The sequence below is a fragment of the Fringilla coelebs genome, assembly GCF_963513975.1.
Source record: "Fringilla coelebs genome assembly, chromosome: 1".
In the NCBI taxonomy this organism is placed as follows: Eukaryota; Metazoa; Chordata; class Aves; order Passeriformes; family Fringillidae; genus Fringilla; species Fringilla coelebs.
The window spans coordinates 112,034,540-112,053,237 of record NC_140028.1 but is presented as its reverse complement, the minus strand read 5'-3'; the positions used below and the strand labels follow the sequence as shown (position 1 = coordinate 112,053,237).

The 18,698-nt window shown below is 39.8% G+C and overlaps 2 protein-coding genes across 2 annotated transcripts in view; one reads left to right on the top strand and one right to left on the bottom strand.

Annotated features, from left to right (window-relative positions):
* STT3B (STT3 oligosaccharyltransferase complex catalytic subunit B) overlaps window positions 1-11,781 on the top strand; it is a 50,953-nt gene extending 39,172 nt beyond the window's left edge. The window contains exons 9-16 of the mRNA XM_084218449.1: window positions 469-623; window positions 2,231-2,442; window positions 2,533-2,720; window positions 3,225-3,396; window positions 5,743-5,916; window positions 6,888-7,001; window positions 8,014-8,226; window positions 10,164-11,781. Of these exons, the coding sequence (XP_084074575.1) occupies window positions 469-623; window positions 2,231-2,442; window positions 2,533-2,720; window positions 3,225-3,396; window positions 5,743-5,916; window positions 6,888-7,001; window positions 8,014-8,226; window positions 10,164-10,244 (1,309 nt within the window). The 3' untranslated portion in view covers window positions 10,245-11,781. The remainder of the gene's footprint in view (window positions 1-468; window positions 624-2,230; window positions 2,443-2,532; window positions 2,721-3,224; window positions 3,397-5,742; window positions 5,917-6,887; window positions 7,002-8,013; window positions 8,227-10,163) is intronic.
* Window positions 11,782-13,954: 2,173 nt separating this feature from the next.
* Window positions 13,955-18,698, bottom strand: part of OSBPL10 (oxysterol binding protein like 10) — a 112,430-nt gene continuing 107,686 nt past the window's right edge. The window contains exons 11-12 of the mRNA XM_084202709.1: window positions 17,397-17,550; window positions 13,955-16,676 (exon numbers count right to left, since the gene is read on the bottom strand). Coding sequence (XP_084058835.1) covers window positions 16,632-16,676; window positions 17,397-17,550 — 199 coding nt within the window. The 3' untranslated portion in view covers window positions 13,955-16,631. The remainder of the gene's footprint in view (window positions 16,677-17,396; window positions 17,551-18,698) is intronic.

Here is an 18,698-nt window from a genome sequence, read left to right as displayed (position 1 = left end):
TGTGGGTGCATCAGTATCTGATCCGGTGTTTAATACTCTTTCTTTACTAAGAAAATGAAGATATTCTGTGTAGAGGTTTTGAAATACAATGTTGAAAATTTAGGAGATTTACTGGCATTGATGATTCAGAAATGTAATAAAGGTGCTTCCATAGCTGTGTGTTTCCATTTTGGTGAATTTGGCTTCATATTTAGCCATAAACAAATGAAACATCTATAATTTTAGTTGTCTTAATTAGTATGGAAATAATTGTTGTTTTAAATAACTATACACCAAATGCTTCCTAGATACAGTAAGGCCTGGGGATTTCTTTGGTACAAGAGTTTCATCAGATTTCTGCTGATTAGGGCACTTGCCATTTAAAATTGAAATGCTTCCTTTGAAATGAATTTCAGAATTCCTAATGTTTACAGGTTTTAATAATTTTATCTTTTCAAAATAATTTGAACTGAATTTTTTTTAAAAAAGGTATGCGAAAATTCACATCCCGATCATTGCCTCTGTGTCTGAGCATCAGCCTACAACATGGGTTTCCTTCTTTTTTGATCTGCATATTCTCGTGTGTACTTTCCCAGCAGGGCTGTGGTTCTGTATCAAAAACATCAATGATGAAAGAGTCTTTGGTAAGAGAAAATATTTTTAAACTATTTTGAAAAAGTTTGCCTTCAACTTCATTTTACTTTGGTTTTGTTTGCTCAAAGCTGATATGTGGCTTGTTCTAAAATATGGTTTAAAAGTGATGTGTTTAAAGGTGATTATTAAGAGTTGCCCGCACCCAGCAGTCTTTAAAACAGTTTATAAAAGTGCAGAAGTTGCTGAAATGGTGATGGAGTATAGTCCCAGGAGGTGGGATGCAGTCATTTGTTGTGTTCAGTTCTGCAGCTGGAATTGCACGGTCTGGTTCCACAGTACGGGTTAGCCAGAACAGCTCTGTGCAAAGGCAGGGTCCCTACTTTGGATGTCTGGCACTCATCCCATCACAAATTATTCAAAATGCCTTTGCTTTCCAGGTTTTCTGCTATTTTAGTGAACAGAATCTCTTGCTTTGGAACAAGTGCTAGATAAGGCACAAGCCAAAACAGAAGTGTGGGGTCTCCCTATGTCAGTGACAACTTTTTTGTTTTGGGGGGTGCAAAACTGTATTGTGAAAGCCAGCTTCTGATTTTGAATAAGGCTTGTAAGCAGTTGTAACCGAGATGGAGGAGTGAAGATCACTCAGGTTTTGGACTTTTACAGCGACACGAGGCTCCAGGCTAATATAGCTGCCTCTTAGGCAAGCTAAGGTGTGTGTGGGCAGTATGAAAATACAATGAATGTTTGTCAGCTTGCTTTCAGCCTCCTACTGAAGGCTGCACCTTCCATTTTACAAAGCATAAAGAGACCTATGAGTGAGGATGGAGAGCCATACTGGCTCATCACAATGTAGAAAATATTTACATGATGTAATCTGATAAATCAGTGTCCCTTGATCTCTGTGGCAAATCTTTCACAAGAGGATATTGTTAAACTGTAGCAGATGAGTCTACCACAAGGAAACCACTATTGGAGATTCCCAATCAGTCTATACAGGATTGTTTGGGTTTTTGGGTTTTTTTTATTATTTCTAATAAATGTGTTCTTAGTGTTTTGTAGTAGTCTGAAAATCTTGATTTATATTTTGTGGAAGACAAAGTGGAGGTAATACTGCTCAGGAATACTTACTTCAGAATAGGCCTCACAATACCATGTTATTCATCTGTATAGAATTATAATGTAGACAAGCCCCCAATTTGTCCACAGATACCTCTAACTTAAATCAAAATTTAATATTTACATGAAAATTATAACACTTCCTTTTGCTTTTTCAGTTCTAATAACTTGTTTGGTCTAGAGCTGTTTGATTTTTTAATCAAATGAAGTTACCTATTATTCCAGTAGTATTGTTGGTGTATAATATTAAATTTCACTAATAATGTATCTTCTGACACATTACTAATGAATTTTGAAAATTGGGTTGCGTTATTGTTAACAGTCGTTGAGATGAATCTCAGGAAGGGTTTGAGGCTTCAAAGAGATAGTTCAGCCATATGTCTGTACATTAAAAAGCAATGAAATGCAAGATGCACACTCAAGCCTTTATACACACAGATGCTCAACCCACTTGCAGAAGTAGTTTTATGGAGAGCATGTACGTGTGCAGCCAGAGTGAGTGTTATTTCCACGTGTCACCATTAGATGTGTTTCCTTGCAGTTGCGCTGTATGCAATCAGCGCTGTTTACTTTGCTGGAGTGATGGTCCGCCTGATGCTCACTTTGACTCCAGTGGTCTGTATGCTGTCAGCAATTGCTTTCTCCAATGTCTTTGAGCGTTATTTGGGTGATGATATGAAGAGGGAAAATCCACCAATAGAAGACAGCAGTGATGAGGATGACAAAAGGAACCCTGGCAACCTGTATGATAAGGTGAGGGGAGGAAGCAAGAGTTAGAAAATTTGGGTTCCAATGTCAAGGATGATAGAATTTGCCATAACAGATACATTTGTGTGTGTTTAGGCAGGCAAAGTGAGGAAACATGTGTCTGAGCAGGAAAAAACAGAAGAAGGGCTGGGTCCCAATATCAAAAACATTGTGACTATGCTGATGCTGATGTTGTTGATGATGTTTGCTGTTCACTGTACCTGGGTAACCAGCAATGCATACTCCAGCCCCAGCGTGGTTCTCGCCTCCTATAACCATGATGGGTAAGTAAGGTTTACAGTCTGAAGAGATTAAAGCCTTTTTTTCTGCCATTGCATTAGCAATTTGCTTTGCCTTCTTTAAATCACTCCTTATTATATAAAGGAATTGTGACCTGAATAAAAAATTATTCATACTCTTAATTTTCAAAAAGATACAACGTTTTCTGAAAGATTTAATGAAATATATAAAAATAATCCTACCCAAAGACAATAAAAATCATGGTTAAAAAAAAGCCTTGGAGTGAACTGGGAAAGCTTGTTAAAGAATATATATTTGACTGGAAATGTATTTAGTCATGTCTTCAGAAGCAGTCGTGTCTTCAAAACAGTTCAGCTTCTGGACATTCAGCTGTCAGAGAATTCAAACTTATGACTGCTGGTGACAAAATCCCTCAAAGGGAGCTGAACTCATAAGAAAACCCTTATTAGTGAACCCAGACTTACCATGGTGCAGTTAATTTGTTGGTAGTATTTGTACAGATGCAAATAAAATGAACTGTTTTGCAGCACTCGGAATATCCTGGATGACTTCAGAGAAGCCTATTACTGGCTCAGACAGAACACGGACGAGCACGCCAGAGTGATGTCGTGGTGGGACTATGGGTATCAGATAGCAGGAATGGCCAACAGGACAACCCTGGTGGATAACAACACTTGGAACAACAGCCACATCGCCTTGGTAAGGGTGGCAGTTTTCTATGGAGCAGAAACATCAAAATGTTTACACTGCAGTCCAATATGAAATTGCAGATGTCTCTTAGGGTGATTGATATTAAGGAGAAATTGCATAGAGTGAGAAACACAAATGTGGAAGGGACATACTTCTTTCATTTGTTAAAACTCAAGTATAGGGATCGATTTTGCTTCAGAGTTTTCGTTTTGTTTACTTGGAGCTTCCAAAACTTCACTTCCACTTCAGTTTCTCTTCTTTTCTTTGGGGGAGGATAGACAATACCTAAGGTAACTATTCCCCTTAGGATTAATGCTGTAACAGCTGGTACCACTACATTAGTGGCCTGTCAAAGTAAGAATCCTTGCATTTCAGCCATGTCACTGCCATTTCTGAATGGCATGTGAAAACTGACCACAGGATTTGACAAATTTTCAGACATCTGGGAAATCACAGGAAGTGATTATTTATGACTAGCTGTGGAAGTGTAGCAGACTTAATGCAATTCTGTCTTCTCAAATTTGTAGATAGACAAAATGACTGCACCTTTAATTTCTTTCCCTTCTGAGGAGTAAGTTTAACCTTTGTACATGTGCTTAAGGCAGGGTGTTAGTGTTGCCTGTGGTTACAGGGCACCACCTTGGGCAACTTGTGCTGTGCAATGACTACTCATCAATCACATTTCTTCCCAGAATGTTTTGCTACAAGGGTAGAATGGGGGAAGGCCTCAAGAAATTAGGATAATTAGGATAGTTTCTTGTATTCTTCCCGTCTTGGGGTCAGTAGTGAGTACAGCTGTGGACCAGATCTGCCAAAAAGCAGTGTACAAAGTCAACAAATTAATGAAGCAGGGCTTTGAGCAGAGTCCCAAAAAAATGTGTGTTGGGGAAAGAGAGATCACACATCCACACTTTTTACAGGGCAGGAAACTCACATTCAGCTAGAAGCAAGCTTAAGAAATCATACTGATGGTGTTAATATCAGTCTAACGTCAGTCAACATGCATTGCCATGTACTCTGAGCCATTTCTAATTTGGTTGTTGACCTGACGGCATTGGTGTGTTTTAATGGACACTCAGCTCTGATACCTGTGTGCCTCGCTCTGCTACAAGAGGTAGAACTGCAGATACTGCATCCAGACTCAGTTTCTTGCAGGACAAAGTGCATCATGTGAATAGAGACGGTGGAAGTCATCTGTGTTGCCTAAGCACAGTAACCACACACATTGCAGCAACTGGCAATAATGGCTTTCAGTAAAGAATTCTCTCGAGTAGGACTACTGCATTTCAAGTTCCATTTTGCAATGAAGACTCCATAAAGGGGGACCCAAGCAATAAATGTGTGTTGTGGCCAATAACTGCACTTGTGCTGTAAACGAGGCATGCCCTGGAGATGTGTCCAGATGATTTTCTCCTGCACAGAGATGGAAATCTGGCAAATAACCTCACATTAATTAGGATAATGGCCAAGAAGATGAGGTTCTTGGTCTTTTGACAGCTTGCTGCCTAGCTTAGTACTCTCTAATTACATTCTTAGCTGAATGTTACCAAGCCAGATGCAATATTATGTATATTGTAGTTACTCCCTTAGACTACAGCAATACCTTGCTATGCTTCAAGTACAAGAGCTTCAAGAGCAAACAAAACTGCTGAACTGCATGCCAGTTACTGACCAAATTCTTTCAAGTGTGGGAAGTGACCAGGATACAAGAGGTGCTGGATACAGCTCTAGAAAGTTTTATTCTGACATTTTCTCTGTGTAGATTTACCTTGAATTCAGTGCTGAGGGTGCCTGTTTGCTACTTAGTGCAATGCACAATGGCTGCTTCATTAATGAAGGACAGAGCTCAAGAAAAAAAAACACATTTCAAATAATTTGTACACTTTGAGCCGTGTCTAAAGCTTTGAAAATAATTTGTAATTAGGTATTTTCTGCGACACTTAAGCTTTTGTTAAGACAGCTATGACTTCAAGAATATGTAGGTGCCACAAAAGGAAAACCCTTGTTGCTACATTTCATACCCAAAACACTCCTTTCAACAGGCAGCACTCCTATTATAGAGGAGAAAATATTTCAGTTTAGGTTGGGCTTTTGCAGTTCTAAATATTCACAGTGGGTTTTCTTTATCTAGAATGAAAATGTTGGCTTTGATTGACAAGTAGGCATTAGAGAATCACAGAACCACAGGCTGGAAGGGAACGCAGTGGGCCACTGGTCCAACCTCTCTGCTCAAGCAGGGCCATCCTAGAGCACATGGCACAGGATTCCTGGGCTTTGGTCTGGCTGTATTGATCTGTGGAGCTGTTCCATAGGCAGCTATGCAGAAATTTAAGATATATTTTTGCAATGATACAGGTGGGAAAGGCAATGTCATCAAATGAGTCTGCAGCGTATGAGATCATGAGAAGCCTGGATGTGGATTATGTTTTGATTATTTTTGGTGGTGTGATTGGCTACTCTGGTGATGATATTAATAAGTTTTTGTGGATGGTGAGAATAGCAGAGGGGGAACATCCCAAAGATATACGGGTAAGTGGAACCTCTACTTTCTGGTTTTTTTTAAAAACCCTTTTATTTATGTTATCACTTGTCTGGGAGTGGTCACTACAGTGGAGGGAAATCTCTACTACTTAATTGTCATTTTATTTGAAACATGTGCTGGGGTTGTTTTTCTAGAATAGTAGAAGTGCAGTGGCCTGTAGCCCAGTTTCTTTCAATGTTTTTGATTTGGAAAGTTCAGTAGCCTCAAAAGCTTTTTACATTTTTATATGATACTAAAAGAAGGATTTTTTTCTGTAATTCTTGTCTGTATGTCTCTCTGTGCATCATCACATGCTTGAAAAAAGTAGGAGCATTTAGACTGTTTAAACAGCATTACAAATTTCTTCAAACTCTGTAATAGTAGGAGACAAGTGAAAGTGTTAATATTGACTTATGTAGAGTTTAAGCTGTTCAAACACCTCTGAGATTGCAGAAGTCTGTAGTAATATTTTCTTAAGCCTAACAAAAACTCCTAGATATTGAGCTCAGGCTTAAGGGAGTAGCCCATGTGCGTACTTTCATCTTGTACTTGAGATGAAAATGGCAGAAATTGTTTGTTTAAACATGGAGAGTGTAAGAGGTTTATAGTGACCCTGCAGATCTCGTGTATTAACAATACGGTGTTTGTCGCCTTTCTGAAGAACCGATGCCCAACTGAATTTTACAGTTTGAGGTAACTTTTCCAGAACCACTTACAGTGACATGACAACACTTCTAACAGGACAAAGTACAGATTTAGGAAAACTGATCCATTGGGATCTGGCTTACAAGCATATGGTTAGCAACTATTTCGCCTTTAATGAGCACAATTTCTTTCATTTTAAGGTTACCTTAAATCAGCTTTTAAACTGTAATAGCCAGTTGAGGTTCTGAGGTGTCTTTCTGTGGGGAAAGGAATGAGAAATTCCCTTAAGATTTTAGTTTGCATTGACTCTTTGTATCTTTTTTTCTCTTTAAAGGAAAGTGATTACTTTACCCCTCAGGGAGAATTCCGGGTAGACAAGGCAGGCTCTCCAACTTTGCTGAACTGCCTCATGTATAAAATGTCCTATTACAGATTTGGAGAGATGCAGGTTAGTGCTACAACTTCTTCTGAATCTTAACTGAAATGTGAGAAAACAAATATTATTTTGATGTATTTTCTATCTTTTAAATTAAGCATTGCTTGTAGTAGCAGAATCTGCAGTAAGAGTGAGCTTTACAAATTAAAACACATCCAGTCATGGTCTGCTGTTTATAACCTTTAGCAAAAAGCATTTCTGCTGTTAACCCACACTTGTACTTCATTTTTTGGTGTCCTTCACATTGCCCCAGATGAGTATCTTGGTTGCACTGTGCTATGTGCTCACTAAAGCATCAACTGTGACATTGTGGAGAGCTTTAGATTTGTTTGTTGTAACAGCAACATGCAGGTGAACTATTGACTGTTTAATGTGTGTCAGAAACGACATGATTTCCATCCATGTCACATCAGTGTATAAAACAACACTACAGTGTGTAGTAAGGGCAGCAGTTGTCACTCTCCTTTGGGAGCACCAAACACATGGATGGAGCTAAATCTGTTTGGTTTTTTCCTTTCCTTTTCTTCCCTTGTTGCCCCCACCAGGGGCACTTCCTTCTGATGTATTGGCACAAGAACGCTTTTTTCAGTGGATTTACTTGTAACACAGTGGGGCCAAATTTAACTGATAATTGTGAACTGCTTCTGGATTATACAGAAAACCGTGGAAGTGCAAATAATTGCAGTATAGGCAAGAGCACAAAGGCGGCAGCTCTGCTGGAAAAACACCGCAGGCTGCTGCACCTCAGACTGTTCTTTGAGTTGTTTCATCTCTGAATGCAGACAGGGTAGTTTTGCTGAGACATAAAGTACTGTCTCCTGTGACAGCTGTAGGAGTGAGAATGAATTTGTCCCTTAGGATCTCTAAGAATTTTCTGTGTAGTAGAGTAACCAATGCAAGAGAAGTGTTGCCCCTTGACTCGGGCCAGCTGAAAGCACTGCCTTTCAGAATGAAGTTTCACAGTTTGCAGTGATTGGTGTTCTGGGTTTTGTCTCAAACTAACATGCAACTTTAATTTTTATAGCTGGATTTTCGGACACCCCCAGGATTCGACCGTACACGCAACGCGGAGATAGGCAACAAAGACATTAAATTTAAACATCTGGAGGAAGCCTTTACCTCAGAGCACTGGCTTGTTAGAATATACAAGGTCAAACAACTAGACAACAGAGAGACACTGGATCATAAACCTAGAGTAACCAACATTGTACCGAAACAGAAGTATTTGTCAAAGAAGGTGGGTTCCCAGTGAAGTAACTGAAAGGGTTCAGGAGTTCATTTTTAACAGTGAATCACATAGCTGGTGAATTATATATTTCCACTAGCCAGAATGTTATGGATACTGTTCATGTTAGTGTCCAATATCAGACCTGCCTGCTGGTAATAATTGTTCATTTACTGTCTGCTTAACTTAAAAGCATGTGAAGACACAAGGCTAGATTTTTTTTAGGCAGAATGCTGACTGACATAGAGTGTGTCACTGGCTGTTACAACTCTTAAGTCTTCATGTAACTGGAAGTATAATCTCTAAAGTACATCAATTCATGTTTCAGTAACTATGGCTCACTAAGTAAATGTGGAAGTTGCTTTCTGACTTTGTTTGAAAGTAGTGATGCCTAGAAGTTTACAAATGGCAATTTTGTATGAAATAAATTAAATATGAAACTTTTGTTGATGGAACTTTAGTGTCTGTCTGCTTACTGATTGAAGTCATCTTCATGGTTTTAAAGTGTTTGTTGTGCTGCCCTCCTTCAGCCTATTAAGAAAGGTCTGTTCCCAGGGGAGTTGGGGAGACTGTTAGCAGCCCTCTCCTTCACAACATCTGTTTTCTATATATTCAAATAGATGTTGCAAAAGGAGCTCCAGAACCCTATCTAACAAACTAGTATAGGCAGTAGACTCAAACTCTGTCATGGAAACACAAGTAAAGAATGTTCTCTGCAAGTAGAGAATGTTAAATGTAAAGATGCTTATCTCTGTGATTTGATGGGAAGTATATAAAATAAGGCATTTGGGAGTTGCCACTGCAGCTAGACATATCTTGAAATGAATAGCTTTATTGTGCCTGTCATACACTTAACATTGTAACTTTTGATTTTAAATGACAAGCAAGGCTGTATTTATAGATAAATGCACTGACCCCACTTGAGCCTTGGATGTGTAAGTTTTCTGTCTAGAAGTTGATGCAGTTTCTGAAGGCTGCAGTACAAACAGGCTGTACTTCCCCTCAGGGAGAGCATGGGGCAGGTGTCCAAACTAGGATTTCTTAAATACAGTCCGAGGGCTCCTTAGTAGCCACAGTTTTTCAGCAGTTGCTTCCTTTACTGGAAATTCAGTCCATCTCCTGTCATGTTAGGAATGACATTGCTGAACCTCAAAGATTCACTATGTGTCTGAATGTATTGGTTTGTATCTATCTCACTTTATTATAATCATGGTGTTGGTGTCATGTTGATTAAATGCAGTTTTTTTGAAATAATAATAATAGACCCTGCTGGTAAGCACAGCAAAGGGTAGCAAGGGTGGGAGGTGCCTCCTGGCAGGTGTGTTGAATGTACAGTTGCACCTGCCACAAACTACGTACACAAATTTGAAGTTAATTTTGCCTATGACCAACATAAATGGGTCCCCCCCATTACTACCTAAAAAAAAAAATCTAAAACAGGCTGATAATGTGCAGGAAGTGCTAACTAAGCAACCTACAGACCAGAGTTTAGAAGACTAAAATGGGATTATTCAGGCTTTTATCTTTTAAAAAATGCTGCTCTGAGCAAATACTTCTACCTAACTTTTAAGAAAATAAAATAGTGCAAAAGAGGCAAGAAGTTATTTCCAAACAAAACTAAGACACATATCCATATCAGTTTTGCTCTTTGGTCATATTAGAGGTTTATCATGTTGGTTAATAATTAATTCTGCCTCAGCACATGCTTTGAAAAGAATTCTATGGATCTAGTAGACAGGGTTACAAAAGCCTATCTTGTGCAAAAGCAACTGCTAGGCAGGAATTAACAATCCCAACATTAAAAATAATAACTGGATAATGCCTAGTTGAGAGTTTAGCACTTAAGCTCTTTAAAATCAATCTAAAGCTCAGGCATTGAATGCACATTATTAAACTGTGGTCAAGACTAAATCATTAACTAATACCTGTTGTTCTGTTTTTCTTTTTAGACCTCCAAAAGGAAGCGTGGCTACATTAAGAATAAACTAATTTTAAAGAAAGGCAAGAGACCCAACAGGAAGACAGTTTAAACACACTGTTCTGATTGCTAATACGAAGCAGTTGTCCTTGAGATAACCAGTCTTTGCCTTTAGCTCAAATCATGTTTCACAGCAACATGAGGGTACAGAACCATCATTGGTCCAGATTATTGTACAAAATTTTCAGGCAATGTCTGATTAAAAATATTGGCTTATTGAGAACAGCTGTTTTAGATTTGTAATGTGAAGCAAGACAGAGCTGCTATCCAAGTCTAGCAGCATTTTTTTTATTGGTACATATTATCCTTCAAATCTCTTGAAAATTTGGACTGACTTTACCAAAGAACCCTGTAATTTGGTCCTTGGCACATGCATTACTTGTCAATCTTTTCTGGAGAACACTGTTCAGCTGAATAGCAGCAGTATGAAAACTGGAATGGTGACATCTGAAAATGACTCTTTTTCAACAAGAAAGAGATGGCAGAGCTCTCTCAAATTCAACTTTCAAAACGAGTTACTCCCATGATTATTTTTCAATGGTTTCTTTCAATGTCCTTTTACTCTTGCTGCAGGCTGGTTTTGAGCTGGAGTGTAAGAAGCAAAGCTGCAGTTTTCACAAGAGGTGACAGGACAGATTAATTGGACAAGCTGCTTTTGTTCAACACGGGATTGCAGTATTGCTGCCTTACACTGTCATTTCACAAGGTAGACAAGGCAAATCTTGCACACTGTAGATACAAGGGCTAAATTTGTAACCTCCTGAAAGATCTGAAACGACAGTAATGAATGCTATAACAACATACAACTGAGCACCATGGAGCTGCTGGTGCTTCAGAACAGAAATTAAACTATTTTAGGTGAATGTTTACATTGGTAAAACAAGTACAGCCTGGTTACTGGGGAAAAGAAGGTTGACAGGTATACAAACCCCTTTTCTGTGGCTATCAGAGGTAGAAGATTTGCAAACCTCTTCAGCCCTCACTGCCTTTCTGGCGAGGGTGGAAGTTTTTCTGGAAATCTGTTTCTCTGCATTTTATTTGGAGTGCTTAAATCAATTGAAGAAATTCCTGCTCTAGTGCTATTTGCTTTGTCTGTCTTTTATACTGGTTCGGTTTGGGTTTTTTTAAGTGGTGAAAACTGTCAGATTAAATGCACTAAAATATAAATGGAGACTGAACGTGTTCACTTTCCAGATATAAGGAAACTTTATACAGACTTGAAATTTTTCTTTAATTAAAATGAAACGGTTTTTTTGCAGTTTGTTTTCCTGCCACAGGTTGTAACTTTTTATAGAAACAAATCTTGCATCAATAACTTGATGTAAAATGCAGAATAGTATGTACCTTTCATGAAGAAAATGTAAATTTACAGTGTTCTGTGAGAATGTTACTGCTGACTTCTTTCTCAAGGTGTAGAATATTTTTTTGATTTATGAACTCATTTTTGACTTCAGTGGTTTATACAGACCAATACTACAGCTGCAACATTTTCACAAAGGTAATTAAATCTGGATTTCTGGCCCCTGTCGTTTGGAGATTTCATTTTATTTTGTTGCTTTAAAGCTCAATGCAGACCAGTTGTCAACTGTAGGGGAAAATAAAGTTAATTCAAGTTTTGTGTTAAAGCTGTTGTGTCAGTTTTGTTGTGATTAATTTGGTAACATGTTGCTAGTAGTCCTAATCATAAATTAAGACACTGGAATTCCATATTGCAAATCTCCTGACTTCTTCACCAAGCTGCTGTAGTGAAGATACAGCATCTTCTCAACTCCCTCCAGCTTAAACTAAGCCAAATCCAGGGCCTCTGCTGTGATGAAATGAAGGAGGCTGTCATATTTCCAGGGAAGAGCAGCCTGCCTTCCCAACCACACATTGCAGCAACTCCTTCCAGCATCTGGAGCTCCCCAAGCTGCTACAGCTGCTCACCCACCAGCAGAAGGGCTGATTGATGATGTGATGCACGATTCCTAGTGTCGTGCTGCTTCCAAGCCAATCTGCATCCTGGCCAGGGGTGAGAAATAAGGGATCTAACATTTGGAAGATCACCTGAAAGGCAGCAGGACAGAGGCTGCCAGTCAGTCTGTGGCTTGGCAGTAACTCAGCCTTGTTTTAAAAAAGGAAATACAAAATTGCCCTCCCCTCTTCAGGTACCTTTACATTTGGACAGACTGTCTTCACCCTTAGTGCTCTCTTTAACAGCAGAAACAAGTGAATCTAAGGCATGTGAAATAAAAATAAGCCAACTGAAGGGATCCCAGCCAACCTGGGCCTAAAGTTGCCTACTACTTACCTGAGCTTTATTTTTTTCCTAAATCTAACATGACTTCAAGGATTCTGCCAATATTCTGCAGTTAAAATGAAATAAAAGGCTGGGAGTCATTGAGGCATCCACTTAGAAAAGGCAACATTACAAAGAAGAACTGGCACTGTCTCACCTTCCTTGGTTCCTCAGGAATCTGCAGGCCAGGTCTGTTTACAGCCGGATCCTGGAATCAAACAGCTAAACTAACTCCTGCTTCTTTGGGAGGCCTGCACAGAGCTTCTACCAGCAAAGACTATCAGCATCTTCCCTCTTCATCACACACTTCCCAGACTAGTTTATTTCCTTAGCTCCAGCCACCCTTTTTCCTTTTGTTATTCTACTATGTCAAATTTTGAAGCATAATTGCCACAAAACAGTAAAAAAACCCAAAAAACACCAAAACAATAAAACCAAACACAACAAAAGACATGTGAGCCAGGTTCAGGTCAGCAGTTGCTAAGGAACTGAAGCTGCAAGTGTCTAGAACTCAGTAATACTGCATAGGTTCTGTACCTCTTAATCATTACTGGTGGGAGCAATGAGGCAGACAGTGCCGTTGGTAATCCCAGAAGAAATATTTTGACTTGCAGAAGTAATTTCATATAAAAGAGAAAAGATGTTAATTAAATATCTTGATAGATTTACTCTTGAAAAAGCAGCTGAATGCTTTGACAGAGCCCCTGGTACATACCAGTCTCATCAGGAGTAAAAACTGAAAAAAAACAGTATTTGGCTGTGATTAATAAAACACCCTCAGATCTTTAACCCAAGTGGATAAACTGCTCCAAGATGGGGCCTTGAAGCAGTGCCACGGAAGGCAAGGAACAGGGCTGGGTAGTGTTTCCTGCCCTCTTTACAGGCAGTGTTGTTTTCCGTTTTGCATAAAAACAAAGTGTTCCAGCAAGGTTGTTTCCAGCATTGTGGATGAATGTTTAAAGAAAACCAGAGCACATTATCTAACACTTGAAAAATGCTGACCACAATCTGTGTGATTCCTCTAAGAACATTTTTTTTTCCTCACACTAGTGCCCAATGCTGTAATAATGTAGAATTGTGTTTTAAGAGGTTTTAATCAAGAATCCCTGTTGGTGATAAAGATTAAATGAAATGGGATTTTCAGAAGCAAGGGTACACCTTTACCTGTTTCCTTTTTACTTGCCAAAATGCAGCAGATGTTCCCCAGCCTTTCCTAAAGCTGTTGTTGCTGCCCAGCCCCATTTTCCCTGGGTAGAGCTATCCACTTTAAACAAAATACTTACCTTCAGAGTGTCTGGGAGAATAAGCAGGGTGGAAAAGCCTCACACCAAACTCGGATTAACCTAGAAAATCACTTCCATGGGAACCATGCTCAGGTGTCATACACAGCTTCTGGACAGTCAGTGAGTGACACCACTGAACTAAGGCTTCCATGGAAAGAGAAAGGGCATCCCACTACTAAATGAAACAAATCTTTTATTCATGAGCATTCTCATTTTAAATTCACAAATTATGAAAGGAAGGCAAATCAGAAGAGACTGCCAGAGCATCTTTTAAATGATAAAGGTATAAATTTTCTTTCTGAACATTTCTAATTTAAGAAAGAAAAAGGTTGCATAGGCTTTCTACAGGTGTGCACAAAAAAAAAAAGAAAATTGAAGTACATGGAAGTTTTTACATTACAATTCAGTGTACATCAGCTACTTGAAAAGGAAAGTATTTACTTGCAATTCCAAGACAGCTATTGGAACGACCTACGGAATAAGGCTTATGAATATTTACTTTTCAGTCCTGCAAAATATACTGAACACATACTATCAGAAAAATAAAATGACACTTGTGAATCTTGTTCTGGAATCTCTCACTGATGGGATCTTTTCTGAAAGGACTTTTTCTGTTCATGTCTCCCAAGTTAATTTGGGAAAGAAGCAGTGATAATGGCATCAGGGGATTCTTCATAGCATCAGAACGGAACAAAACATTGGCCAGAGCACAAGTGGAATGTCCTCGGCATGCAGAAACAACCAACCATGCAGACAGAAAATCTTCAATAAATTACAAGCAGAAAATTATTCAAATTTCTCCTCAAGAGAACAGCTACAGCATCTCTGTAGCCTCGACAGTCACACCATGCCAGCTGAAAGAGGTCTACTCCTTCAGGGGCCCAGGCCTGCATGCCTGAGACACAGAGGTTTGCAATGGCTATTTAGTGAGTATGTGTCTTGTTCTTTGGTGTGTGAGAGAGTTCTGGGAGGATGTTCCATGTTTAACTCTGCTTTTTCCATTGTTTGTGATGATACTGCAAACTGTAGGAATACGTTTTGGTACTTATCAGACTAATCTCTAGAACAAGAGTGGATCCATTATAAAGTGAATTCTTGCAGGTGATAAAGTACAAGTGTTCCTGATGATACTCAGTAGCAGTTCAGTGATTACTGCAACAGTATCATTTTGGTTTGTTACAGAAAACTGTTACATCTATTCCTAAAAAATAAGATTTTTTTTCCTCTTAAAAAAAAAGTGTCAGTTACAAAACCAAGCTCATACAATCCACGTTTTTTAAAAAATAGGATTTAAATCATTTAGAACACAAATCTTTCTAACGTGCAAAAAAAAAAAAAAAAAAGAGACAGACAAGAGGACTAAATAGATTTAGGAGGAAAAGTAGCCACACCTTCATTAAATAGAGATCTGAAGTTCAAATCCAAAGGAACAACTAATGGAATGTTTCCTTGTGCACACACCTCCTTCGCTCAGCCTTCTGAGCTGCTCAAGATATTTTAATGTCTACCAAACAAACAAAATGCAGAATGCGCAAGGACAGACGTGAGCAGAGCTTGGACCTGGATACCTCTGCAGTATAAACGTGTCAGTGTATGGACAGAGCAGACAAAAGGCACAAAATTACTCAGCTCTACAGACGGGCATCCATGCTACCGTGTGTTAGAAATACAGTGGTTTTGTTATGGGGCACTGTGGAAAGAAGCACTGAGCACATTTTACATGTGCCTTTTGCTGCCACCTCTCTCAAAAACATCTTCATTTCCAACAAATACAAACTAAAAAGCGACAAAGCCTTAACACGCTTCTAGAATCCACTTTGTCGGTGTCACAGGGGGTACCTTACAAAGCAACATCAAGTGACAGGATTTTTTAATTTTTCTTTTTAACACTACAAAACAAATTGTATCCCATTTCATTTGCTTCATTCATAAAGTTATTGTCTCAGTGGAGTAATTTACTAAATTGTTACTTTTACATCAGGGAATCATTTATCTGGGAAGGCTAGTTATATCACCTCTACTCATCCAGATGTTTTATCAGAAGCAATCCCATTTAGTGGAACATGTAAGCCAGAAGTGTTGGCATGCCAGCAGCCAGAGAACATTACACAGCAAGATCAAAGTTACCAGAGCAGCTGGCTCAGGGGTGGTGACCAGAGATCAACTGAACAGCTGGAGCATGAATAGACAAAGCAGCAAGGACACGACAGGTTAGTGTGAAGAACAAGGTTCTGGAGAAGGTATTGCTACTTCTTAGAGGGTGGCAGGAAATTCACACTCATCAGTGACAGGAAACACGCCCTGATCTGGGCAACCCAGAGCGAGCACGGCCAGTGGATCATTCTTACGTCAAAGTGAGTTACTCGCTGACTGTTCAGACAGATCGACTGCCATTAAGAGACACGTCACGTTTTAAGTGCAAAACATTTTTGGCAAAAGTGAAAAATAGAAAAACCTTAACCAGTACTAATAAAAAAGTATTTTCTTAAATACTAGCACAGGGCCTGATCCTGCAAGCACACAACTCAGGGAACCCCGGCCGAGTGCAGCCAGGGTTCTGTGCCCTAACACTTGGAGGAAAAGGTCTTTGAGTCGCTATTGGTGTTGGTACTGTTTACATGTAGTGTAAATAACACACACAACACATGCACACCGTGGGTACTTGGGGACGTGTGCCTGTGTGCCTGTGGATCTGCACACACAAAATGGCTCCTGAATAAACTCGAGCTCGTGGTTGTTGTGAGATGTATCATTCACAGTACATAGCTTCCCATAGGGATCTTCTGGGAAGAGGACCTATCCAAGGACATCCTGAAGTTACATACTGTATCATTTTAATGCCTTTCAGGTAAAGTTAGGAGGCAACTGCTCTCTCCTGTCAATGGGTCTTCCACAGAGGATTCACGTACAGCCAACCGTCGCCCTGTAAGAAAATTAAGCAGAGTTTACAAACAAGATTTATAAATACCAGATCCATGTATGTCCACGCAAAAGCTAAAACAAGACTAAACAAGAAGCCATCCTGTCACCTGAAAATTCTGTGTTTAAAGAATTGACAAGTAATGTGGGTGGGAGGGAAAAAATTACAAGGGGGAAGAGATGCAATGAGAAGAGATGCAAGAGATGCTGATTTAAATAGCAGCTAACGGAACAATTCCCTCAGTCAGTCTCATTTTCCCTCCACCTTTCCTCCAAGAAAGGGGAAAGATGAACTTGTTAAAATTCATTTCCTTTCACACAGATGAAACCCAAGACTGTGTTTAGGATGTCAATGCTTACTTACACTGGATAAATCTCCCTAGATTGTGCTCATTTTAGGATGCTAAGATTATGGGAGAAGTGAGTATGCAGAATTTGAGAAGGGCTGGATTTTACAGAAAAACACATCACTTTATTTGCCTAACATTAGGAACCAAAAATCCTGATCAAAATCAATCTAACTGAAGTAAACTGAAGTGAAAAAGTCCACAACATAAAGATGGAAAAGCCCACTGCTCTCATTCAAGAGCCAGACTGTCAAAAAGAAAATTTAAGCCATCAGTGGTACATAACAACACCAGCCCATGACAAAATCCACAGACATTCACTTGTCCCCTGTGCAGGAACTTACTAAAGGGTCTCTAAACCAAGGGACTCCGAGTACCTCTTTGGCAAAGTATTTGGGTTTCCAGGGAGTGGTGAGCGCCGCTCGCTGCCGCTCCTCTGCTCGCTGTCGCTCTTCCAGGCGGTGCTTGTGCTCCGTGGCGGCATCGATGTTCCCCTCCTTCAGAGAGTTGGTGACGTGCTGCCACAGGCGCCTGCCCAGGGACAAGGAGCACAAGGCAGGGTGAGAACAGCTCTGCCACAGCCCTCTGCTGCTGGACACCACACTGGTGGGCAGCAGGCTGAGGCCACGCTATCCATGCCGGTTTTCCAAGTCCCACAGCATGGGAACCATCACTGTCCTAGGACATTCATCACATTTGTGGACCTGATTTTCAGATTCACTCAGCTCCCAGTATTTTGCAGTACAATTTTCTCAGCAAACTCTGTTTATGTTCTCTTCATCACCTGAGCTTTTTTCTCAAAGCAGGTGGATTTACTTCTACCATTTCCAGTTCACATTCCTTACTGATGTTCCTCCACCCTCCAAATAACAGCAGTTTAATTCTGCATTTTTTTGCAGGTAAATTATTGAATTAGAAGGTAGTGTCAGCCAAAACCAGAGTGCATTGAATTGGGGCACTGACTGATCCAACAAGGTCACTAGCAGAGGAACTGATTCTAGGGAGCCCCTCCAGCTCTGTATTCCCAGTTACAGTATTTACCAGCACAGAGCTACACTACACATTTCTTACATAGCTGACTACACTCAGATACAGTGCCTTATATCAGCCCAGAAAGTTTGCCCAGAAAAGCACTGAGAAAAATCCTCACAGAATGGTTTGGGTTGGAAGAGACCTTAAAGATCCTCTAGTTTCACCCTCCCTGCCATGGGCAGGGACATCTCCCGCTAGACCACTCTGCTCAGAGCCCCATCCAACCTGGCCGTGAACACTACCAGGGATGGGGCATCCACACCTTCTGGGAAACCTCCTCCAGTGCCTCACCACCCTCACAGTAAAGAATTTCTTCCTAATATCTAATCCAAACTGCTCTCTGTCTGAAACCAACCATAGCTTTCACATTTGTCCAGGGCTGTTTAAATGAGATTGTGTTCACAATGTGATAAACTGCAGATCCTGCAGAGCCACTGGATGGATGCAATTTGCTGACTAGTATCTAAAATCATAATAAATACACTGAAAAGCTACTGGTTTCCTTATTTACTACAATCTTTATGTTCCACACTACAGGGGAAAAATGAGTTTGTGGATAAGCAAGTGGTCTAGAAAGTAGACAAATTGTATCTGACCCCACACAATGACTCGAGACACCTTTGTAAAATAAAAAGACATTTACAGAT